Source organism: Anopheles coluzzii, chromosome 3, assembly GCF_943734685.1.
Source record: "Anopheles coluzzii chromosome 3, AcolN3, whole genome shotgun sequence".
Classification (NCBI taxonomy): Eukaryota; Metazoa; Arthropoda; class Insecta; order Diptera; family Culicidae; genus Anopheles; species Anopheles coluzzii.
In genome coordinates, this window is record NC_064671.1 from 74966723 (window position 1) to 74993034 (window position 26312).

A 26312-nucleotide genomic window follows, 5' to 3' on the forward strand; every position below is an offset into this window, starting at 1 on the left:
TACTTAAAGGAATCGGCGGATCTTACATTTGAGTGCTCTTTGGCTCCGATCTGACTCCGGCTATTGTTAGATCGATTTTGGCAAAATCCTACCCTCTAGTTTCGCCCGGAGTCGTTCGGAGTTGGAGTCGTCTGGAGTCTTTTGAAGTCGTCCGGAATCGTCTGCAGTCGTCCGGAGTCGTTCGGAGCTCAAGTCGGTAAGAGTCGTACGGTAGTGGTTGAGATCCGAGTCGTCCGGAGTCGTCCTTTGAATCAAAGGCCTGTATACGAAATATCACTTTGTGCGAGCACTTCGTATACAGGCCTTTGATTCAAAGGCCGACACTGGACGTCTCGGACCCAAACAATACTGGACGAGTCCAGACAACTCCGGACGATTCCAACTCCGAATGACTCGGGATGACCCCGGACAACTCAAACAAAAATTATTGGAGTCCTATTGGAGTTTTATCCGGATTTTTGTCAGCTTTACCTAACACTAATTCCAGGCACTGCTGCAGAATGAGAAATTAGTGTGAGTCTTGAACGTGAGGAGTCTTGAATTTCAGTCTTAACTCGATGGTTCTAGCTGCATCATATGAAGACCGCACGCATATCAGTTTAGAGTTTAGATTATTTTATCAGTTTCATTTAACATCTCAAATGCATTTCGTTTTCGTTTCGCTTCCGAACGAACTCCACTGCCATCACCAATACAGATGAGCGTAAATGTAACAGGCACGTCAAACTACTCAAAGTAAGTGGAAAAAAAAAATTATAATTTTTGTATGAATTGGGTTTTTTTAGTAAAATAACAATCTTTTGCCTTTTTTATTACAAGAAATTACTCTCGTTAATAACAACAAAAATGAGAAGAAAAATAATACCACTTCCACGGTTCGCGAGTTTGCCATCTCTGGCCACAACATTTGATTCTGCCACATTGTATGTGTCTCGTCAGTGCCGCCTCGGTTCAAGAGCAGAGTGTTACGTCGCCGTCGGCAGCCACCACACACTATCGGACGACACGCGAATTAACCTAATCAAAGCTCGTCAGTGTCTTCCCTTTTCCGATTCTTTCTGGAGTAATTGTACACATAGTTTTGCCATCACCGCGTGCAACTTCAACATGGTTCTCAAGCTTGCTCAGGTAGGTGACGCTGTTGATACCGGTTTCCAATAGGATTCCATCTTGGGACCTAATCCTGCTTCTTCTACTGTGTCGTTGCTAAGCGCCCAGCGCACACTGTGTTTGAGTTGAAATATTTATGTAATCGTCCGGGTGCTCCCGTGCCCGTGTTGTTGTTATCGTTTTCGTTGTTTTGCCCACAGTTTGCCGGCCGTGCGATCGGTACCCGCGCGCACTACTCCACCTCGGGCAAGCGGCACGACGTGGTGATTGTGGCCGCCACCCGCACCCCAATTGGAAGCTTCCAGAGCAGCCTGTCGTCGCTTTCCGCCACCCAGCTCGGTGCGGTCGCGGTCGAGTCGGCGGTGAAGCAGGCGGGCATCGGCAAGGAGGACGTGCAGGAAGTGTACATCGGCAACGTGTGTGCGGCGGGGCTGGGGCAGGCACCGGCCCGCCAGGCCGTCATCTTTGCCGGGCTGCCCAAGTCCACCATCTGCACCACGGTCAACAAGGTGTGCTCTTCCGGCATGAAGAGCGTGATGCTCGGCGCGCAAACGCTGATGCTCGGCCAGCAGGACGTGATCGTGGCCGGCGGCATGGAGTCGATGTCAAACGTGCCGTACTACCTGAAGCGGGGCAGCACACCGTACGGGGGCGTGAGCCTGATCGATGGCATCGTGTTCGACGGGCTGACGGACGTGTACAACAAGTTCCACATGGGCAACTGTGCGGAAAACACGGCCAAGCAGATGGGCATCACGCGCAAGGACCAGGATGAGTTCGCCGTCCGCAGCTACCAGCGCAGTGCGGCGGCCTGGGCGGCCAAAGCGTTCGAGGCGGAAATTACGCCCGTGCGCATCGCGGGCAAGCGCGGCAAGCCGGATGTGGTCGTGAGCGAGGACGAGGAGTACCGGCGGGTGAACTTTGACAAGTTCGGGCAGCTGGCGACCGTGTTCCAGCGGGAAAACGGCACCGTCACGGCGGGCAATGCATCCACGCTGAATGACGGCGCGTCGGCGGTGGTGCTGATGACGGCCGAGGCGGCCGAACGGTTCAAGTGCAAACCACTGGCCCGGATCGTGGGCTTTGCCGATGCCGAGACGGACCCGATCGACTTCCCGATCGCACCGGCGCTGGCCGTACCGAAGCTGCTGCAGCAGACGGGCGTCCGGAAGGAGGACGTGGCGATGTGGGAAATCAACGAAGCGTTCTCGCTGGTGGTCGTCGCGAACCAGCGCAAGCTGGACGTCGATCCGGAGAAGGTGAACGTGCACGGTGGGGCCGTCTCGCTCGGGCACCCGATCGGCATGTCCGGCGCGCGGCTGGTGACCCATCTGACGCACGCCCTCAAGCCGGGCCAGGTTGGCTGCGCCTCGATCTGCAACGGTGGCGGTGGCGCCTCGTCGATCCTGATCGAAAAACTGTAAGCAACAAACGGGGGTGGGATGACCCACTTTACCCGCTTTACAAATTACCTCGGAACGTGTGTGTGAGTGTGTTGGTGTGTGGAAGAGAAGTGCCCTCATTTCCCATGATCGGTAAAGGGGAAAAGGGGGCGAGAAATTAAAGTGCATTTATTAGAATAGTACGGTCCCCGTAACACCGGTCTCGACCAGAGGCCGAAGATGTGTGCAGGCAATATATTTTTCTATGCTACAAGCTGGTTTTAAAATTCAATAAAATTGAAATGCATTTTTCCGTTTTTTGTCTTTCTTTTTTCCATTTTTTACCCCATTTCGCATGTCTTCCTCGATAGTGCCAACCCGATTGCCCCGTGGGAGGAAAGCAGGCGGACGGCCGGAAAGCCACTGCTTACGTTGTACACCCACGAACATTGCACGCTGTGTGACGAGCTGGTGGAGCAACTCGAGGCGCAGTTTGCCGGCCGCTATGCTTTGGAGAAGGTCGACATCACCCGGAAGGAAAACGTTCGCTTTCTGCGCTTGTACCGGTACGACATTCCCGTGCTCTTCCTGAACGGTCAGTTCCTGTGCATGCATCGATTGAATGCCGATTTGCTGCAGAAGCGTTTGGTGGAATTGGAAACATCAACAAACTGAAAGGAGGAATAATGATATGGGATAAGTTATAATATAGGAAGCTTGGACTGTATTGTTTAGTGAAGCGTGGATCTCAAGGGTTAATGTATACCGATTTTCGGTGTTTGCTTTATTTTTAACGGTTTTTGCGATTCAAAATGTAACGTTTTCCGTTCAATGTCCTTAGTAATTTTGAATTGTAAAATAAAATGATAGAAAATCAAAGCGAATGATCACAAAAAGAATAACATGCCCAATTTCAACAAAATCGAACATCTTCCATAACATCAAACTACGAAAAGGCATACCGCCAACCATCAGCAAACGCCTCAACGCGCCAGCGTAAACACGCCGTACCAAATTTGTTTTGCTTTTTGTAACGTCAACGCTCGAAACAAAAAAAAAAAACGGAAAATCCCCCATCGCAGTCCGTCGCCGTTTGTTCATGCGCGCTCAAACAAGATCGTTCGCCCGTCGGTACCGAACGTGCGAGTGTGTGTCGCTCCAGTAACAAAATTTCACTGTGTACAGCTCGCGGTCCGTTGTTTTGTTTGTTGTTTGTCTTTTTCCAGTGCGTGTTTGTGTGTGTGCATGTTCTTTATGTTTCCCTTTCCGTCCTTCCGTGGATAGGACGGACGAGGTGTGGCGCCGCATCCCGAGGCTGGCTGATAAAGTGTGGGAAAAATAACGAGCCTTTTCCCCTAGATCGGTCGCCGTGAAATATTGATCCGTGTGCGCGTGTGTGTGTGTGTGTTTTTGCAAAAATCTCATCACCTTCCCGTCTGAAGGGGAGCGCTGCTAACCAGGAGGATCCATGAGGCGTCACCACTGAGAAAACCAGCCCACAATGATTAGTGCAATAGTTTCGCGTTTAGTGATGTGAGTGTGTATAGGAATGCGCAAAATGTCTTCTATATTTCGTAAAAAAAAGTGGCAGATTGGGAAGGATTTCGAAGCCGTTTCAGACGCTTCCAAGTCCTTTACCACCGGTCCAAAGATGGTTCTTCAGTACGACGAGCGAACAAAGCACCAGCGAGCAAAGGAGCAATAAAAAAAGAACAACAACACATTCGTCCTTACACAAAAAAGGAACGCCTTATATGGGATCTGTGGGGGCCAGACCCCCCAGGGTCGCCAGTTAAAGGTGGCAGCAACAGCAGCAGTATGGCACCGATGGAGAGCAAACAGCGTAGGTCAGCGTGCAAATTACCCGTTCCAAAAAAGTCAACATTTCAATTCCACCAAACGCAAGAGAAGCTGATGACAGCGGGCTGAAAAATCGATCCCGTGTCGCCCTTGATTATCCATCATCCTTCGCCACCGAACGCAAGGATTGCCCATAGGAGGATGTAAAGGCACGTCAAAGAGAGCGAGCGAGCGAGAGCGCGCCTGAAAATAGAGCCAGTTAGCATGAGACAAAACGCATCCTTGTTTCGTTGCAGCTGCTCCTGTATGAGTCAGCTGTTCAAAAAAAAAAAAAAAAAACACCAAAGGGATGTTGAAATCACAATCGGCTGCGAATGTAAAATTCGTCCAAAAAAAGGCAACCGTTTTTCACAAACTATTTATAAATCGTTCCGACAATGGAAAGCCCGCTTTGTCCACACCGCTGGAAGCGCGGGACCGTCACGCACTGTTGTCCGTCGCGAGGGGAAAATTAACAGTACGTTCAAAAGAATCGTAAATGTGCATACGAAACGCGCACCCTTTTATATTACATGCGTGCGTGGTGCCCTCATCGTGATGTAATTCGGCGTTACATTTCGGTGGCCCGGGCGGTGGGCGTTTACTGACTGGAACGGCATCGCAAAAGCGACAACCTTTCCCGCAACCCAGGTTGGGCTTTTTTTCATTTTCTGTAAACTCTCTGACTTTTTTTTTACGTCACTGTTGGTCATATATGCAGCAAAAGGGAAGCGGGCGGCGAATTGCGAACGGCGCGGCCATTCTGAGCACTGAGCATTGTTATGATCGGTTGTCAGGTGCAACGTTTGTGTCCGTTAAGAGGGTAGGTGGGTGTGTGTGTTGTTTTTCCAACGTTTCGTCATCATCGCTCCGTGGCACGTTGGGCACGAAAGCACGGGAAAACACGCAGTAGGGCATGCGATGATAAAAGAACGCATTAATGTATCTTTCTTTTTATACTTTTAGGCAAATTTATTTTAAATTCTATTTATTAAAATGTTAGTAGTTACGGGACTTAATATGCCTTTCGTCCGCACTTCTGCACCAAATATTCCATACTTCGTTGAAGACTTCCGACGTAAAGCATCATATTGTCACAAGCCGATGCGATCGATCACGTGCATTTTGAGATATGATCGGATTCTGTTTTTTTCCTCTACCAGCTGACAAAGAGAAGATTATGCCAACCGATAACCAATTTGAGCCAGCACTGACTGAAATGCGCAATAGTGTGGACACTTTGTTTGCGATCTCTCTCGCTGGACTGGTATGCGAGCTGGTACGATATGCGGTCAGAGCTGTATTTTCAATTAGAAACATTGCACCCAATCGGGTGTGATTGCCTTTTGGCCACCTCCGGCCGTAAGCTGCAACGGGTGTGTAATTGCCGCTGAGCTGGGTGGCGGTTGGTTGAGAGGCAGAGATGATAATCGAGGCCAGACTGGTTGTCGCCGCCATGTGGCGTCCATTTGGTGGAATAATTTGAAATGGAATCGAATACCATCGGTGCATTTGGTTAACAGACAAAGGAATTGTTATACAAATATTTGAAATTGAATGTATTTTATAAACAATGAATTTACCTTATATAAGTGTATTTGTCAAGTAGTTAGGTCATGGCAGTAGAATCACTACCTGACCTAATATTTATACCACATTTTTATGGTTATACTTACACCTGTAGGAAATACACTTCTAATATCTCCTTGATGATTCTCATCGCCAGGCTCTGGCGTGTTTGTGAGCCCTACTCTCTTGCACAAAATAGTGCAATCGAAGCGAAAACATCAGCGCGAAACACGCATTTACAGCTCGCAGCACAGCACCTGGCGAACCGATGTATACCATACCGCGTAAGCGATTCCTTCCCCTCCAAGGCTTCGGTGCCCATGTACGGTCAAAACGAGTTCATTATTGATTTTTGCTGCCCCGTCGGCCGTGTCTTCCTTTGTTTCGGAGGCCACTAGTTATGCTCGGGAGTGGGGTGGTGCACGCATCGGAGAAGGGCCGCGGGATGTGTTTGACCGTCGCGAAGCTGTTGAATCGCCTTCAACTGGTTCTGCCGTTTGGAATTCTCTGTTCCGACACACAAACACACATCATATGTTCTTTCCGTGTGTTTGTTTGTGTGCGCTGCTAGCATATCAACGGCAAACCATCAGCTGATTACAACTTCCCGCACTCACAAACACGAACCAAATCGTACATCGTACTCCAAACAGGAGATGATGGTCCTAACCTTAAGGTTGCAAGCAATCCGTCCAAGAGAGGAAGGCAAAGTTAATCGTTCGTTACGGCACCTTGATCAGCGCAGCAGCAAGTCAAGTTCGTCAGGCCAAATGTTTCGCCCATATAACCTCTTTCCGGGTAATGTACCTTGTCTTGCCAGAGTGCCGCGTAGGATGACGGTTTTGCTGAAGATGAAGAGGATGCGACGGTCCCAACACCTCGACTGGATCGGGAGCGTTATTTTTGCAAAGGCTGTGGTTCACGGTTGATAAACCAGGGCGACTGAGAGAAGAGTAGAGGTGTGTCCGTCTCGTCTTTGTACGTGAATCGGTCCTAGGTGAATGTGGCAGTTCAATTTGTCGCTAATTGAAATGACTCTCGTGCACGGGCGTGTACCGAGTTTGAAGACGACGGCAACGACCAACAGGAACGCCAACGTTTGTGAGCTCTGAAATGAAGTGAATGAATGCCACTTGCCACTGAGAATGGATGATGATTTCATATACCCCTTGCTCTCGATAAGCGGTAGCAGTTGGTCCACAGACACAGTCAGATTGAATGAAAACGAATGGCTTATTAAGACCCATATTGCGGCTGAACCTAATTGATATTTTTAGGTGAAGTTAAACATTTTTATAGCAACGAATCTTTTTTATATTTTTCAATGCATTTACATTAAATCTTTTATGGGTATAAATCATTTGCCTAAACCCGAGTAGCAGAGGAGTGTGGGGACTGTGGCACCCTTATTGTTCGATACAAATGATGCCTATTAATTTTAGTTTCACTTCTGCCATCTATGGCGACATGATGTCATTTCGCCTTTTTCCTTTGCAAACGTCCTTAAGTCGCTTGCCCAGCTTTAGCGCAAACGGCCTCCCTCTCATCCAGCGAGCAACGTGCGTGGAACAGGTTTTACAGTTTCATTTTTTCGAAAGTGAAACAAAAATCCCAAAATCACGGTTCCCTTTCAACATGTCTTCCCAAAATGATCTCAGAAAAGACACAACTACTACGCACGACACAAAAGCCTTTTTTCCCACGTGTTTACTTTTACCCCAAAACTGAAACTGATCGTGTGACACGTTACCTCCCGGGCGGCGGGCACACCTTTTATGGGCCCCCTGCCCTTGCAATTGGATCTCCCTTTACGGACTACATCCCTGTCTGGTGAAGCGTAACAACAGCACCCAAACATTCACACACACACTTCCGCAAAGCATAATTTCCTGCTCCGATCGTGCGTGAACGTTGCGCTGGGGATCGTTTTGGTATAAACCCTTTTTGGTTTCAAGTTCACGATCATGCTCCACGTGTTTTTTCTGCGTTGGCGAACACAACTCGTCTCGGAGTTGTTGACCTGTGAGCCCACCCGGTGGTGCGCCTTCTCGTGATGTGTGAAGCTGATCCGCCTGAGCCTAAAACTTGTTCAGCCTACGTTCTAAGCCCTGCGGGCTGACGGGGTTTACCGGTGAGGATTTATTGGCAGTAAATCTGGTGCTTCCAGTTGTCGATGGGATGTATCATGAAGATTTTAAAATTTTAGAATTAATTATACAATAATTGTTCTTTTGGAGGAAAGCAATACTCTAGAAACGAATAATGCTAAACAGAAGAATTACAGAATTTCAAATTTATAAAAAAGCTTATCTTTTTGGGAAATGTTGTTAAAAAATCTTATTAAAATTGAATTACTGTACGTAATTAATATGAATTGGATAGTTCAATTTGGCAAAGATTAAATTACTTGATTGTTTTAGTTGATCGCTCAATCCCAAGTTACCCGCCCTGGGAAACTAACCTTACAGCAAGCAGATTTGTCAGATTTTTTGTGGTGATGGTGGTGATGTCGTGCCTTAATGCCATTTGTTTGGTTCACTCTATGTAAATCACCTCCCATTAACGACCTAACCTGGCGAAACCCATTTTCACAAGTCGTGCGATAAAGCTAATAGTTTTCGGTTTTTGGAGTGTTCCATTGAGGGTTGGTCCGATCGAGTTATGGTATATTCTTGGGAGAATTGACTTCTGCGTTCACGTGTAAACAAAATCGCCAAAATCAACGCCGCTTTTGAGATATGAATTTCGAGCGGGTTTAATTTATTTTACCAATTGAAGCATATTTAACGTCATTGCAGCTAACATTTTAGTCTCTTTGGAAGTGAAAATGTTGCCTCTTTGTCGTCCATTTTTGTTTCTATTAATAGTATCATTAATATTAATTAAAAACGCTCATTGGAGCGGCATATTTATTATAATTTAGTTAAATATTTAGTTAACTTCAAACTATTTCTGCACCCGTTGTTGATTTGCTGACAAAACTGGATACACTTTGTCGTCATACATTGGTGTCTTAGCGGCAAAAAAATAGCGGAAATGACCGTAATACCCAATAAGAAGCAGCGTTTACTGCATTGAATGAACAAAACGCGACTCTTTTATTGGGCGTTTACGCTTGCAATTCCTCTCTAACTATACTGTATTAGAAAGCGATTTTTTAAATGATCCTTTCCAACCCACAAACCCATTCTTATTAACAGGCAAAAGCTACAGAAAAACTACTCAAAATAACTACCAACAAAATGCCTTCCATTATTTCCTTTCTCTCCTGTGTCGTTCGTCTAGAATGTTTGGCCAAATTTCCGAGCCCGATCACCTTATGCCGGAGGGGGTGGCATATAATTTTCCGCCGGCTAAACACGTCAAAAGTGTGTAACTCCCGCCCTATTCCTTACCATGAACCATGACGACGATAACACCCACCGGCGGGAGTTGGAAACCGTACGCGGCTGAAATATTAATTTATTTTCTAGCCAAACCATTCGTACACCAAGCCGGTACGCGGGTTAAAGTAACGAAAGAAGCCAGCCGGCAACCATCCGGCACGCAGTCATGTGTCCGCGCGCACACGATGGGAAGGAAATATAAAATGCACGACAACGAGGGAGCCGATGGGTTTATTGGCCGTCACTTTGGTAGCGTTCGACGGTGACGACGATTTGTAAACAAAGTAGCGCTTGTAACCCGCTTTTGTTTATGCCGGCCGGTTTCCGGTTTGACAGTAGTAGCCGGTGCAAAGCACATTTGGGGGGACACTGTGGGAGAGAAGATAGAACTTCGTAGAAGTTCCTACAGGAATGGGGTTCGATCGTTCGGATCAGCTGACCGAAGGGAAAGGGAGGGATTTTGAGCACCGTTTGGCAAACAAACGGTACCTTATTTACTAATAGGGGCTGTCATTATTTGTTTTATTTTTTTTGCATGCTATAGGATCAAGCTGTCATGCACCATTCTATTTTCGATGTTTGCTGCCTGGTGCGTGTCACTTAGTTTGTTAATCCCCGAGCCGCATGTACCGTTGCACTTCGCCTTAATCAATGACTCGTCTAGTGGGAGTGGGAGATGGATGTGGAATGTATTAATTCGATGCTTTGCTTAAATGAAAAAACAAAACAAAACGAGTTTGGCCTAATTATGCAAATTAGTGTATTTGATCTCCCCAATTGACATTTTCGAGTTCTAAAATTGGGGTTTTGAGCTTAAACTGGCACCTTACACTTCCCTTAAACTGCACCAGTTTAAGGGACTTTTAGAACAAGCGCTTTAAAATCGACTGTGAAGTGTATTTTTCGATGATTTCTTCTCTATTCTTTGGGAAATAACGTTTCCAAAGCTTATTACTGGTCGTATAGTTTATTTTATACAAAAAACCGTCGAATTTTCACCAAATAACGCCGTACAAAATTTATCTTCTTTTTTTGACAAATATTCAAGCAAATTTATCTAAAACGAATTGGACGCCATCATCATCCAATAAAAGAAGGTCATTCGCACGCACAAACGAAATTTTGATACTTTCTACACGGTTTATCACACACAAATCCACATTTTTTTGTATCTCGAGCACCATTCGAGCAGATCATGGTTAAACATTTAGAACAAATGTCACTTGGTCCTTGTCTAGTGTGACCTGTTCCAAGTGCTGCACAATTGCAGGGCTTATTGCTTGATGTTTATTGTTTTATCTTTATTTTGTAAATTTTAATATTAATTATCTCAAATTATGTATGTATAAAACCCCCATTCTGTCTTTGTTTCCATTTCTTAAATTGAGTAAGCAACTCATGTCATGCTTCTGACTAATTACACCGGATGAAGTTATGGAACTCTAAACATTTTGAGCGTTCATTACATCTTCAGCGCGCGGTGGTACATATTTCAATCCTTCTCCCATTTAGCTCGCTGTGTGGTGTAAATCGAAACTGATTTATGTCTGAGCAGTGGCGGCGGCGATTATCTGCTTCAGAAAAGGGGGCAAACGCATTTAAAACGCGTCTACTGGCCGTCTGTACCTCCCTGTTTGTGAGTGTGTACATAAAAACATGCGTACAGAATTGGCTGTGTTGATCGTCTTTGGTTTGGTAACGAGCATTTTCGTTCCACCCTCGCTCTTCTCCACACTTTGCTCGCTTGATAGAGAGGGCTGGCCTCTGTTGGGGGAATACGCTGCCAAAATAAACATATATTCGATAAATTGCGTAAGCAATCGAGCACCATTTATTATCATTATTGCTGTTTGCGCTTAGGAGATGTTCGAGAGATGTTCATCGAGTAATAAGAGACGAGCAAAACATTCCATTGCCGATTTTGTTGATCGGCGATAAAAGCATTTTTGCTGTTAAGAATAAAGTGCATTTTTTCGTGGTAAGAGGCGTCGTCTTTTGAAGAATGTAAAAAACCCGTTCAAAGATTCCCATTTCACGACTGGAGACCGTTATGTAAATATTTTTGCATTTAATTGTAATGGTTGTCAATTAAGAAATCATGCAGCGAATGCACAACTGATACACGGCTGTTTATGTTGAATCATCTAAAAGCTAATCTATTCTCTCGTACACTATGATCGTACACGTAAGTGATCTTGGAAACGATATCGAGCTGCTCCAGTGTAGGTGCACTTGAGATGTTTTATTTGACCGTATGTTATTCCGTGATTTCTTACACGTCTGGTTGGCTGTGGTTGGTGACCTCATTCTTTGGTTGGCAAGGGAACAAACTCTGCCGGTCGCCGGAGGAGACGCTTAAATGATTTCTTATTTCGTCACTAGCCACGAACCGTCGAACCACAACAGTACAGCGATGGGCGTAAATGTGTGTTCAGCAATGTTTTTTTTTGTTTAAATCGATATTCGATTATCTGAATGTTTGGCACAGTTTGACTCCCTAACAACATCGCTTCGGTATTTAAATTAGCATTGAGAAAGTCTGAACTGTGTACCGCTACAAATTGTTTCCAGCATTGCTCTAGAGCAGGGTTCGTATCACATGATAAGGGTAATCTCATATTAAAGCATTTTTTCAATAAACGGATGTAAATTACGCTATTAAGGTAGGAAGAGATCGAAATTGATTATTAATTAAAATAAGAAGAAGAGATAAAAAGTGGTCTGAAATGCAGGATACTTACAACCATGCCTAGATTAGATTCTATTTAAGCCAATTATCTTTAAGGTGCTAAAATGTAAAACTCATCACCTGTGTTACGAAGAGCAATAATAGCAAAGAAATCTTGATTTCATTTGATTTTATTGTAGATCAATGAAACCAGTTTGTAAAAAAATCAATAATCAATGCAATGCATTCAGAATGCGTGTTTGGAGTTTTGACTAATATGATGAACGAACTGTTGAATACAATCTGTCGTTCAGATGAATCAAAATCGCGCATAGTGCAATTTACTATACGGAGCTAAATTAAGCGTTAGGAGCTACGTTTAGCGCACAAAGCGTACGGAGCTATGTTGAGCATTAGGTGCTACATTGCGCTTCCGGAGCTACATTGAAATTCTGGAGCTTCAATGAGCACATACGGAGCGAAATTTAGAATATTTAGCTCAAATGAGCGCACAAAGCTACAGTGAACGTACAGAGGTAGAATGAGTGCGTTGAGCTACATTAAGCGTACGAAGTTACATCGAGCGTTCGGAGCTACATTGAGTGTAAGGAGCTAAATTAAGCGTATGGAGCTATCTTGAGCGTACGGAGCGATGATGAGCGTTAGGAGCTACATTGAACTTTTGGGGCTTGACTTGTATCTCAAATGAGAGTACAAAGCTACATTGAGCGTACGGAGCTAGACTGAGTGTATTAAGCTATATCGAGCGCGCGAGGTTTCATCGAGCGTTCGGAGTTGCATTGAGCGTGCGGAAGTACATTGAACATGTGGAACTACATTGAGCATGAGAAGCTTCATTGAACGTCCAAAGCCTTCGGCCCTCGTCAATGATTGAGTAGACGTTATTTCCTTTTTGAAAAGAGCTTTTTTTATAGTGTGAAAGGAAGGTAGAAGGACGAAGGAAGGTGAAAAACCCTACTTTAAACGAACTATTAAGGGACTGTCATCGATCTGTTCTAGTGCTTGTTCTCATCAAAATAATGGCAGGTAAAATTTCAATCAAACCTCACTTTGCTCACAACCCCTGACATACATTTATGAATCTCACTGTACTTAAGCACCGCCACCACCACCGAATGGTTTCGTTGCGATCGCATTCGACCGAAACCTGCGCAGAAGGTTCTGCGTGTCTAGATGCCTCAATTCTCTTTTCGTGTTTAATTCTGTAGTCCGTTTTCTCTCTTGTCGCTCTCGTGCTCTCACCATTCTTGGCTCATCGCCCACATGGCCCACATACCTTGTGGGGGCCTTGTCCCGGGTTTTCCGATGTTTTCCCACTTAGTTTTTCCGACGCTGTGATACGATCCGGCAAAGAATACTCAGCCCGCCACGGACGGCTCCCGTGAGATCGCGCGTGAATTCGTGTAATCAACGGTTCGATTTTTCACTCCCTTTTCCGCAGTGCAATTTTTTTTAGTTGTGTGATCGTTCTTTTCGGTTCAAGAGTTTCTCGTTTTTTCTTTGCGGTTTCACGATTCAGTGTGTGAGCAATTAATAAGAGGAATTTATCTACTCGAATGGTTGAGCTCGCTTTTTCATTTGTGTGCCGTTTGCATAGTGATAGATCCAGCTGCTGAATTATAGTTCATTCATTGCTGCTTTCACAGGGGAGTGGTTATACGGACTATAGTTTTGCTTAGAATTTTCAACTGGCTTTTTGCTGTCGAGCGCGTGCGAGTGATTTTGTTCGAGTTTAAAAATAAGTGTGTGTTATCCTGCGAATTATTATGCTGGCGGCTGGCTTTTGTGTTGCAACACACGCCACCAGGGACCGGGTGAAAATGGGAAGCATCGGGTTGGATGGATACTACAGTGAACATTGAACATTCCCTGGTTGTCTCTCTATTGCAAGGGAGTTCACCGCGGTCAAGACACACAACCACCAGCAGTTTCGATGTTTATTTGCGCACGCCAAACGGATGAACCCTTGCGCGAATGGTGGTGTTGGTCGCGTTGTGTCTGTGTCTCGGCAGTTTCCTTTCCCTTGTACGAACGGTTTCAATTCCCTCCTCTGCCAGACGACAATGCTTTGGTTTGAGTGTTGTCCCCGAATGTTCGGTGTGGCTGGCTGCGTCACACAGTATCGTTTCCCTCGCAATCGGCGGACGTGACGTGTAGATGATTGGTTGCGAATTTTCACACATTACTGATAATTGTTTTAGCAGCAAGTGAGTTTTTATATTGTCTGCCAATAGTTGCTTCTATTGTTCATGATGCAGTACAAAGCAATGTGTTTTCTTAAGCATTTTTAGGAAAGCACAAACCAACAACAGTGACTCGGAAAAAGTCGGATGTAAATGTTCATCTTCACTTCACACCCCAATTATCTGTTCCATTTTTTTGGTCGATAGTTTCACCCAATGTCAGACAACCAACCGTGTGTTCCATTGACGATTTTTCTCTTCTTCTAACTCATAACCCCAAGGGACTTATCGTTGAGGCAAACACTTTTCAACACGACACACTCCCTGAACGCATTCGGTCTTCCCTATTTGCTTGCTTCCGGCCCGCTTGTGCGAACCGTACGGCGAGAATGTGTCTTTTGTTTGGACTCTAAAATTAGACGGTTAAAATCCCGAGTTCGGGAAGGAAACAAAAGCTCTCAGCGGCTCACACACAGCGTACCAGTACCCCATGATTGGCTGCATTAGTGAACAACGCGTGCATAGTTGTGTATTTACGTGGCTAGGCATAGGAAGAACGATTGCTTATAGGAGGGAGAGGTGGTAGATGATGCACTGTACGCATACGAGCGCATCGGAATGCATTCGATTGCGTGAGTAATAGCTCATCGACGCTTGGGCAATGGTTTATTTCTTCTTAAAAGTAAGAATTATGCCGCAAGAAATAAACAAACTGCTCGTTTTGAGATTTGAGGTTTGTTGAGGTTCTGAATGAATACACAGACGAATGAGATTTTTATACTTTCAATTGGAATAAGAAGTCTAGTTGGATTTTTTTTTTCTAATTCCAGAATGTAATGCGTATTGTAAATAAAACTCATAGCTTTTACATCACTGTTCATGCACTTCTATTGAACTACTTCATGGGACAATTGTTTGTCTGCAAACTGTTTCCAGTGCCGCAAAATTGATTCTCAAATTCAAACTTAGTAGTTACTTCAATCTAATTGTGAACAATTAATCCTTTTTGAAACCAGCCAATCTTCTGTTGCTGATAAATTCGGTTGCCTAGCTATTAAAATGATGGACCTTGAGAGTAGTTTAGGACATAAAAAATTCTTTCAAATGTATGATCCTCAGGTCCTTGGTATCATCTTTCAATGTAATATTGAAATCCGTGATGTTATTTCAAACATTTTCGTGAGAATAGAATCGTCATATTGGTTATGATGAGATAAATTTAGCTTGCCCATAAGAATTGATCTACGGATTATCGGATTGCCTATAAGAATTGATCTACGAATCTTCTCGGTAGGAAGATCGAGTGCCTTTTGCAATGACACTACTATATCATTTCTGGTTGTACGAGTTAATTTGTGCTTATAATGTGTCAAAGCATTTCATTCCGATTGAACAATGATCTGATACTGTAGAGAAACTCTGTAAATGCTTCATAAACATCATTAGAATTTAAAAAGACCAAAGGAGCCGGTGTTAGTTTCGTTTTTGGAGTGATAGTTTTGAAAATTTTCATCGTCTGAAAGACCATTTCATACATTTTTCAATGCCTTTTCCATTCGTTGCTTGAATCATTGTAAATTTCGTACTTCTTTTAATGTCCTCTAGAGACATATCACTATCAAATATGTCCTGTACATTAAACATAAACATCATTAAATTATCGTTCCATTACCGATTAGTTGTAATATATTTCATGTGCTCTTCTGACCCCTAATTCACTCGCAAGAAAAGCCAGACCCAAAGCTGAAACAGTTTTCACTTTCACGATCATTGCGGGACGATCAATTGGAGAGAGAGTGTGTGCGGCAGCATGCGTTTCGTCGCGTTGCCCCATTCCTTAACACATTGCATTCAGCGTCGGCTGCCGTCGTTGGCGCGTGAGAGGGCAACGTCGTGCCAAAAAGTGGAGCTCGGCGCGGTTCAGCATGACTAGAAACAGCGCGCGTCCCACGACCACGCTGGCGGCGACGACGGCGAAGACGACGACACTGTGTTCTAGTTCTAATTTGGCAACCGTTTGGCTGGGTCCTCGAGGTGTATGTGTGTGTGTGTGTTTGCTTTAAAGATTTGGCCTACATTTTTCGGAAGCCAACGATTCTGTGCGCTGCTGCCGATGGGTTGTGATGTGAATCGATTGGGAGTTGCTGTTTTGGGCCGTTTTGTGGATGCCGCGTTTTCCATGCTTTCTTTTCCATTTCTTCAGGCCTCAAAACACACGCCAAAGGACGCGGGTGCATCGCTTGTGTGCTTGCTTTACATTCAGTTTCCTTTGTGTTGTTAAATTGCTTGTGCAAAACGGCGTGAGTGGAGTTCCGAAACCCCTTCTTTCCCGGACGAAAGGAGCAATCCCCACACCGCGCATAAGTCCATCGTCTATGTGATCGCGTTTGTCGCTTACCCACGACGTTTTTGTTTTTGCTTGGCGCGATGAACAGAAAGGAACAGAAAGGGCGGTTTGAACAGGCCGCACCGAGTCTCCCACCGACCCTGGACGGGCTGAACAATGTCAGCGATCTCATAAGCAAGTTCGAGGTACGCAACTATCCTATAAATAGAGGACTGCTGCCCGAACTATCGTCGCCCAGGCCGACGCCGCCGGGATACGCCGGGATCGTCCCGGGTGCAGCGGAGTGGTACCGTGGTGCCTACCATTATTCGCCGACTCATTCGCCACCGCTCGGGCAAACGCGCCGACGATCGGCCAACGGTGGTGTTCCGTCGCAGTACGACTCCGCCTATCTCAGCGATACAGCCTCTCTCAGTGACGGAGCGGATAGTGTAAGCCCCGGCGGTAGAAGGATGGATGATCGTGCCCGGTTTCGTGCCCGCCAGGGTGGAGTTTACTACCAGAATGGCTCACTGTCTTCGCTGAACGAATCCGACTACTACGAGGATATTGGGTTTGACGTTGGACCACGAACGCCACCCAGTGGACGCTTCTATGCCCCACAGCAACGCCGTGGTGAGGGTGCCGTCCTGCTGGAGGAAGTTGAGGAGGTGCCGCTGAATAAGGAGCAGGTCACTAGCACGCTGACCCGTTTCGGTGCCATACTGCAGATGCTGTCGCGGATCCCGTTCCCCCGGATGTCCGTCACCGGCATGGGGCTTTGCTCGCTCGTCGCCATCTTCTTCTGTCCGAGGGCGATCGGTTCCAATATACTGTTTCCCGGTTTCAGACTACTGTTCGGTACGCTGTACCCGGCCTACGCCTCGTACAAGGCGGTGCGAACGAAGAACGTCAAGGAGTATGTAAGTATTCGACCCAGCAAGTGTCCTTATAACATGGAAAAAAAAGATTGTCTCAACATAATTTACACTATCTGCGTGTTTTCCTCCCCACTGACTTGTAGGTAAAATGGATGATGTACTGGATTGTGTTTGCGTTCTTCACGTTCATCGAAACGTTCACCGACATACTACTGTCGTGGTTTCCGTTCTACTACGAAATTAAGGTGATCGTCGTCCTGTGGCTGCTGTCACCGGCTACCCGCGGTAGCTCGACACTCTATCGCAAGTTTGTGCATCCGATGCTGACACGCCGCGAACAGGTGAGTTAGCTCTTTTTTCATAGTTTCAGCACCCAAAGTAAGTTGGCGTTAGTTTGAACACAGAGGATTTTGTTAGCTACCATACAGCAGCTTTTTTTGGTATACTTTTATGTATTTAGTGATGTATGCCAAGCGCTACTTGTATTGCATTGAATGGCATAAGTTAAATGGGGGGCACACACGTTGGACAAATAAGCCATGTAGCATTCGTTAACATAACGAAAAATGGAATCATTAGAGGATATTCTTGGTCGCAAAGTTCTTGATCGCGAAATTCTTGGTCGCGAAATTCTTGGTCGCAAAATTCTTGGTCGCAAAGTTCTTGGTCGCAAAATTCTTGGTCGTAAAATCGATTTTCGACGAAGATTTTTGTGACCAATAATTTTGCAACTAAGAAGTTTGCTAGCAAAATTCCTTAGGCTTTCATTCCTTTCAACGCCCGATTCATACTTCATAAGGCTCGTTTAGAAATGACAGAGTCCAATTGAGGGTTTACCTCGCAGAATGGAGTATTTACGGTGACTAATTTCGCTTTTACGTTGCCAGATTGGTTAGGTAAATCCTGTAAGTCCTAAATAATCCTGCAATGACTTGACATCCAAGCCCTATATAATGGGTACATCAGGCTTTAGCCGACAACGGTAGTTGAGCCAAAGTAGTAGATGTAGAAGTATGATCCTCTAGGTCTTTATGCTTAAGCAGAAGAGAACTGTATTTTTCAAGGAAATCATGTGTGATTTGTTTATGAAATATTACCATTTTTTGAATATTTGTTTATACAAATAAATACAATCTGATTGTTTTTATTGTGGTCTAGTTATGGTCGCTATAAGCTTTTAAGTCCTTGAGATACACGTATTACCTAGGTTTAGTTGGACGGAATACGATGTTAAACTGGCAACTACACGGCAACTACCAAGTGTGGAATTTTCTCGGATGAATCTGATTCAGACCTGCCGATGCTAGGTAAACCTATGACTCACTGCCATCCAGCACCAGTCTAGATTAGTCAGGGAGCGTTCAACCCACTACTACTGTAGCAACACAAGGAAGGAGAGAAATTCTTACACGCCACGACTTTAAATTTCTTTAAAACATCGCCCCTCTCGTTTCATTTTGCATGCCGCCCAAATCGCTCTAAAATTTACACCTTTTTTCCTTATCTTTACTACCACCTTTGCCGCGACCACACAGGAAATTGACGACTACATCAATCAAGCCAAAGAGAAGGGTTACACCGCCGTGCTGCAGCTGGGCTCGAAGGGTGTTAACTATGCCACGAACGTTATCATGCAAACGGCCATCAAGGTAAGTGTTTCAAGCGAGGCCTAAAAGTCGATCAGAAGACGGTAGTAACATTGTCAAGGGGAAGCAACTTTTTTGCGAACAAGAAAACGATGTTGTAAATTGATTCAAAATCCACAAACAACAGTATCTCATTCACGCCACACGCTGTCATGTTTGAGTTTTTTTTTTCTTCTTTTAAATGCTGTTTTAATAATTTATTCAATGTTTTATTTTGGAGCTGTGAATGCTTAACATAATTTTAATGGCCTTTTTATCTGTGATCAACGTATTTTGTGTGTTGCTTCAAATGAAATAATATAACAATAGTTTAATGTAAACCCAACACAAAAGTGCATTGCAACGCACCTTGATGAATGCCTGGTTAGGGGTTTTGCATTTTTTTTTTTGTTATTTGTACTATATAAAAGCACTCATTTGTGACTGAAATCAAACACACATACGATGCGTTTCGCCAATAATGCACACTCCCCCGACACACACGCGCGCAAAACCGTATTATATTAACAAAATCAAAATTCGACCTTTTTTTTCGTTTGTTTTTCTTCCGTTGGTTATGACCTACCCTTAACTCCCGCTACCCTGCTGTTTCCTTGCCTTCCCTACTACCATTTACCCTTCGTTGCGCTCCTGCCTTTTTTTCCCGTACGCAAAGGTTTTAGGCACTAAAACTGACACCAACACCCCATTCGGTAGCATGATGCGCATTAGTCAATCCGATAACTCACTGCTAATGAGTGCGGCCGCTGCAGCAGCTGTCCGTGCTTCCGGTGCCGAACCGGCGCGCCCTAACGGCTTACTACACACTAACATGCGCGATACGACGGACCATGCGACGTCGGGCGAAGATGAGCATGATGGGCAAATGGTCACCGCAGCCACCTCCGGCCCGGCGACGGGACGCGTCCGACGTTCGCAATCGGTTGACTCGGCACTGAACAGCAGAGGAGGAGGAGGAGGAGGACGGGCAACGATGAGCTCCAGTCGCAGCATGACACGTGCCCGGGCACAGCAGCAGCAACAGCCCGCCATCATCTACGAGATGGACAGCGAGGATGAGGAACGGTTCCTGGCGTCCGAAACGGATCTTATACTGGGGATCACTTCGAGTGCTACCACCACTGCGTCGTCCGCGGCTGGCGGTGGTATAATTCGTGGGCGAACGCGTGCCATTACCACGGTCAGTGCGGAGGAAGAGTCCGACGGTACGGAAGGTGGCAGTGTGGCCCGCGCCAGTGCCTCGACGAGGGCGAAAGCTACTACCGCCAAGGAGACGGGACGCGCCAAGAAAAGCACCAAAGCGGTCGGAGTGACTGGTGGGAAAGCGGGCACAAAAGCATCGTCCACTGCTGCTGCCGGTGGACGTCGGAAAGTGAATGGGGTTGGTGCCGCCGCCGCCGCCGAGATGGAGAGTGTAGAGATGGGCGTTGAGATGGATGTTGTGTAGACAGCGGGGGTTTATTGCTGGACGATATTATAGGGCAAACATTCCAGCAAATGATACAAGAAAAAACGAGGATTAACCTCCTAGCAACTCAGGGCAATAATGACAGGTTCAGGGACACTCGTACGTACAAGACGGAAAGGACCAAAACGATCCAACCGATCCCTTAACGATCGTGTTTTACTAAAGAGGGTACCTGTCTGTGCTTTGTACTAATTCAGGGAGCCCGTTCAGAGGGATGGCTTTTATGCGGCTAACCCCTTCGATCCTCTAGCGTGCTTGGTTTGTTCTTGTCTTCTAACGAACTTCAAATTAACCTTTTAAAAACGTTTGTGCGTGTATAGTTGTTTCTTTTCACTTCACATTGTCTGTTAATTGTGTTATTTTTTTTTCTGTGCACAACTGGGCAATTGTCGTTCTCTCTTTCTCTCTTCCTCTACTCTCTCTCTCTTCTATTGCAGCACGTACCAACTGAACAGCTTCTGAATCTGACGCTCAAATCAAACGAATCGTAACTGGTAGAAGAAGTAGTAGTAAACAAACTCATGTAACATGATTTCATACACACACACATGCTCTCTCTCTCTCTTTCTTTTTCTCTTGCACAAGAGTTTGAAGGGTGTTGCCGCGTAAAAAATTGAATTTTGGTGCAAATCACTGGGAAATTAAAGAGTAGAACCAAAATCAAAATCAGCCATCGTGTGTTTGTTTACGTTTTAGGATTTAAGGGGGCCACATGCTATATAGCTTGAATTACGAACAGGTTGTGCTTATAACAGAAAAAAGAACAAATTAGCTGCTTGTTTTGAATTTATAGTTTTCGGTTGGAAGCAGATCTCGAATAACCTGCCAAGGGAAGGGAGTAGAACAATGATAAACACGCACAAAAATACAGAAAGGAACAGTTTAGGACTGTGACAAGACTTTTGATGAGGTGTAAGTGTGTAAAGGACATTATAGCAAAGGTTAAGTTTGTTTGTATAGCACAGCAGAACGATTTACATAGGAAGGATTTGTCACACGAATTGTATGGGTAGGAAAAAATCATAGCAAAAGCCATGCTGGACTTGTCAGGTTTACGTTTAGGATCAAAACGCTCAAAGTAGTAGTAAATGTAGCTTAACGCAGGGGCATTTTTTTATGTGAGAGTTGAGACACGCAGAGCAGATTGGTACGGTAATTACGGTAATTGGTACTCCTTCTCGACTGACCATTGCTTTAGAATTTCAAATTGATGATACGAATAAAGTTAAGCGAAAGCGATGTAACCGGAGATATAAAGGAGAGTGTTAGGAGTTTGATCACACGCACGCTTTGCTAAGCAAAAATCAATAATAATAATAATGGGTAAGTTCTGTGAATTTGGAGCATTTTAGGGAGCTTATTACAAGCTTACTGACCAGACCTCATAGAGCTGTAATTGAGCTTTGCCGTTTTGCCAATTTTGTTTAAGCTTCGAGCTTTGCCCAATCTGTCACTGTGTAATGTGTCCGGTACGTATCTTTGATTTAATTTCCCTTTTTTTTTCTTTTCTATGTTTTTGTTTTGACTTTATACTCTAATAATTCATTTCATTGTACAAACAATAAATCATCACACAATGCACTTATCCACAGAATACACACACACCCTCCTAATACACAGAGATACGAACAATTTTGAAGAGTGGTGCGTTGTACACCTCAATAAGAATGTGCTAAGCCGAGAAAAGGCTCCTTTTAAATACCGTTTATTAATGCGCTGGGCGGGGGTGGGTTTGATCTTTGTGTACCATTGTTTCTTTCTTTCCCCAGGGTGGTGGTGGGCTTGTGCAAACGCTACGCAAAAGCTACAGCTTGAGCGATCTCTCCGAACCGGACACGCAGCGAACGCAGGACGAGGTCGATGAGATTGTGAACCGGCCGCAGCGCGTGCTACGGTCGAAGAGCTCTCGATCGTCGTCCGGCAGCCGGCAGATGGAGATGTACTTCCCGGAGGTGGAGATTGCCGCCGCACCGTACCATGCGACTGCAGCGCCCCCGTACAAGTGAGTGTCGTGTACATTGTGTGTTAAAAGAAGAGCTGTTTTTTTTTTAAATATCTGTTTATGCTTTTAGCTACATTCGCTCGTCCGACGATATTAGCTCGGGATACTCGAGCGCCGAACCAGGTCTGAGCCGAACGGCGTCGATGAGCAACACGGCACGCCCGAGACTGAAATCAAAAACGCGAGAAGTGAGTATTAGTTAGTGGAGTACAGTAAATAATTTAAGACAAAGCTATACAAGGACATAATATTGCCTACAAGACAGAAAAAACTCAAAGGTATACAGCACAGCAGTTCAAAACCAGTTTTGGCACCTTACACCTACAATACGTAAACTACCTATCAGTGCTGCAAAATGTCACTGTCACTGTCATAAAAAAAATCTGGCAGAAATAAAATTCATGTCAGCGTCACGTACTCAATCGTGATAATCAGAAGTGATACTCAAAACGATTGGTAAGACCAATGCATGCTTTGTGACATTTTTGCGACCATCGCTTGGTCAGTCACTATGTCATGACTTTTTTTTACTGTGATCATATCTGCAAAATGTCCCTGCCATAGTCATGACAAATTCTGGTTGAAACAAAATAATGTCAGCGTTACGAGCTCTACTGTGATGATCAGAGATGAGACTCAAACAGTTGGTGGTGACATTGTGTGCAACCAACTCTTGGTCAGTCACTTGGTAGCGACATTTTCGGTTGGTGATGATCACGATGGTCATGGGAGATATCTTACCTCTAAGCCTCGCAGTTGTGTACGTGAGCTGATTTGAGATTCGTTTTAGTCATGAGTGTTGGTGACTGAAACAGTGGCATTTGGCAGGTCTGTTCACAGGCAGAAAAAATCATGATTATACTTGCACCGACATTAAGCTCAGGTTGTCAGTCAGAGTATCACGTTGGACTCAAGCATTCGCATGTCATGACGCACATTCATTGAGTATCAGCAATGAGCATCAAGCTATCACGGATGTGTTCATTGTTTTCTTTGGTGAACATCCCGTTATGCTCATGACATTTTGCAGCACTGCTACCTATATTCATTGTACCACAATACATTCAGCGGACATGTTTAAATTTGATTTTGTTTTAAGTTCTAAGCATTGTTTTCATTATCGTTTTTTTGTTAACGACATCACGTGGTGCGACATTTTTTAAACGACAGGATGATGAGGAGTATAGTGCCGATGTGTTTTACGACGAGCAAGATCAGCACATGCTTTACGGCCGTGGAGGTCCTCTGAACGATCGATTCTTTCCACAGCAACGTGCTACCATTTATGAGCTGGCTCCTGGTGGCAGCAGTTCACTGCCAGCCATTACCCAGGCAGGACATACGGTCGAACACGGCGCTCCTCCAATCTATAGCTCCAGCAATACGCAGCCATCCGGTGTGCCGGCTGAAATGAACGATAAATATAAACTGTTTCTAGCCTGGATGGAGGAGCAGCAGAGGCGTGAGAACGGCGTTGATCCTGAAAGTTCCAAACAGACGCTTCCTTCTCAAGAAGTAGCTACAGAGGACAAACCCCAGCTGGAAGTAGTTGAGCTAGTCGACCAATCTGCAAAGGATGATGAGATTGCTTCTGTGAAGCAAGAGAAGTTGAACAATGGTTACGAAATGAGAGAGGAGATTGTTGCAAATGCTGAACCTCTGCCCGCTGGAGATGACGACTTTCAGGATACGATCTCCATTTCATCGAACGAGAATGATGAATTCTTAGAGGTAGAGGCTGCCGAACCGAATGCAGAGGCACTTGAACAAGACTACTCTGCTACTGATACCGTGACCACTATAAAGACCGAAATGCCCATGGATGAAATCGAGAGGGATAATTCTGTGCCTGAAGAAACTCCTGAAGTTGTTGCTAAAACGGAAGGGACAGAAAATGAATCTAACCTTGAATGCGATGTTGATGCGGAACTACAAACAGCTCTTACCGCTGAAGTGCAGCCAGCAGTAGTTGAGATCCCTGCAGTTGTCGAAGAAAAGGAACCAAATCCTACCATTTCTGTCGAAGAATCCACTTTCGACACGATCAGCCATCCCGAAGAGACATCCAACTTACTCGCAGCGGCATCGTCCAACTCCAACTTAACCTCCTCGAGCTCATCGCTGGCCATTTCGGAGGGTAGTACGGGCAGTGTAATCAATCTGGCCGTCGAGGGCAGTGCTCCGTCCGTGCCGCCGAAAAAGCATCCATCCTTTGGCAAGCAGCGTAAGGCACCGCCGGTTCCGCCACCCGCCCCCGAGATGATTGTGGTTCGGGAAAAGCCCAGTAAACCCTCCACGGTTACCACTACTACTACTGCTCCTACCGTCGCAGTTCAGGCTGCATCGAAAGCATCCGTTGACAAGACGAAAGTGACTGCAAAGCCAACGGCAACAGCAGTATCACGTAGTACCAGCTCTCCGGCTGGATCAGCAGCACCGGAAAAATCCAAACCGAAAAAGTTTATGAGCTCCCTGACGGGCATGTTTAAGGGACATGGCGAACAAACGGCAACAACAACGGCTCAACAGTCTGCTGCTACCGCAGGCCATCCGAAGGAGACTGAAATTTAAGCAAATCTTGCAGAGGATTTGAAGAGGATTTTTTTGGACGCGTTTTGTGGTCATCAACGGGTTGAAGGTTAGGAGCGCAAAGAAACGATCGAACGAGATGTTTCGGTTGTCGTGTTTAGATTTTTGTTTTAGCCTTTTGTTTATCATTATTTTCATTTCGTGTATTTTTGAATGAATCATTGTTTTTGTTCGGAATGACAGTTTACACTTTATCTCAAGGCCGTGGCACACCTTCCCGAATCGTTCGTAAGCAATGTTTAAGTCTACGATGTGTTCGTGAAATGTGCCGCAGATTCAGCATTGCATCCTATGAATTTAGGTGTCATCAGCGTTTTCAAGCAACATGCCGTAGTTTTGGCATTGCTTAAGAACGATTCGAGAAAGTGTGCCACGGACTTGAGATAAAGTGTAAAGTCCTGTATTCCTTCGTTTAATGGTGTGCTTTTGGAATGGTGATACAGTTGAATGTGATATGATGCTAATTTGCTACTTAATTCAATATCCGGACTATTAATTAATTTGCTTCGGAATTAATTAAAATCGTTACATCATATCAACTAGCATTAGAGTTGTTTCTTTGAGTTGGTCTGATCGAGAATAGCTTCCAATTAAATTATGCATATGAAAGACTCGTCAAGCATCGCATTCAACTGTTGTTTATCAAAGCAAATGTATCGTTTTCTATAATAAACAACAACATTTCTTCTCTCCATACATCTCAAACTAAAAATCAAACGTGTTCCTTAGAGTGTCTGACCATCATACTAGTGATAGATGCTGTGACTAATGTTTGAGTTGTTCGTTTTATTCTAAGATTTTCTGTAACCATTTGTGAAGCTTGTGACGGCGATCGTCTCTCATCTCATGTGATTTTAGCATAAAAGGGATCAAAACCACCGCCACGATGCTCGTGCTGCAAGAAAGAATGCAAACTGCGCGTGAGAGAGAGTTGCTTATGTTTTCACTTTATCTGCATCTTGTGCTGCCTTTTGGATTGTGTGAACGTCTTATAACTGCGATTCGCTAATTACTCGATGCACCATTGCATCCGACGATCGTTACACGGCTGTTGCTTGTTGCTGTTGGTATAATAGCTCTAGCAAAATAAATTAATTCCTTCCATTTGTGTTCCCTTTTCGCACGCAGGAAAAGATGTCGGCCAGCTGTACGACGTTACCACGCACCAAGAAGCCGGAAAAGGTCACCAAAACACGCTCGAAAACGGAGAAACCGTCAGTTTAGGCGAGTGTGTTTCCTTCC

The 26312-nt window shown here is 45.0% G+C and overlaps 3 protein-coding genes across 7 annotated transcripts; all 3 read left to right on the forward strand.

Annotated features, from left to right (window-relative positions):
- The first annotated feature begins 919 nt into the window (after positions 1–919).
- Positions 920–2805, forward strand: LOC120954637 (acetyl-CoA acetyltransferase, mitochondrial). The gene is made up of 2 exons (XM_040374733.2): positions 920–1128; positions 1311–2805. The coding sequence occupies exons 1-2, from the start codon at positions 1108–1110 to the stop codon at positions 2532–2534; spliced, it is 1245 nt and encodes a 414-aa protein (XP_040230667.1). The 5' UTR covers positions 920–1107; the 3' UTR covers positions 2535–2805.
- Positions 2553–3366, forward strand: LOC120954639 (glutaredoxin-like protein C5orf63 homolog). Its single transcript, XM_040374735.2, has 2 exons — positions 2553–2596; positions 2798–3366. Exons 1-2 carry the CDS (start codon positions 2553–2555, stop codon positions 3165–3167), a joined length of 414 nt encoding a protein of 137 aa, XP_040230669.2. The 3' UTR covers positions 3168–3366.
- Positions 3367–3558: 192 nt separating this feature from the next.
- LOC120954634 (uncharacterized) lies at positions 3559–26312 on the forward strand. Of its 5 annotated transcripts, none has more exons than XM_049610302.1 (8): positions 3559–4025; positions 17335–17407; positions 17509–17706; positions 18901–19014; positions 22249–22481; positions 22552–22669; positions 23652–25119; positions 26199–26312. In XM_049610302.1, the coding sequence occupies exons 1-7, from the start codon at positions 3994–3996 to the stop codon at positions 25050–25052; spliced, it is 2169 nt and encodes a 722-aa protein (XP_049466259.1). In that variant the 5' UTR covers positions 3559–3993; the 3' UTR covers positions 25053–25119; positions 26199–26312. The 5 variants fall into 5 exon arrangements, with proteins under 5 accessions (XP_049466259.1, XP_040230661.2, XP_040230662.2 ...); XM_040374727.2 differs by lacking the exon at positions 3559–4025 and adding an exon at positions 13063–13388 and having other exon boundaries at positions 16362–17407; XM_040374728.2 differs by lacking the exon at positions 3559–4025 and adding an exon at positions 13063–13378 and having other exon boundaries at positions 16362–17407.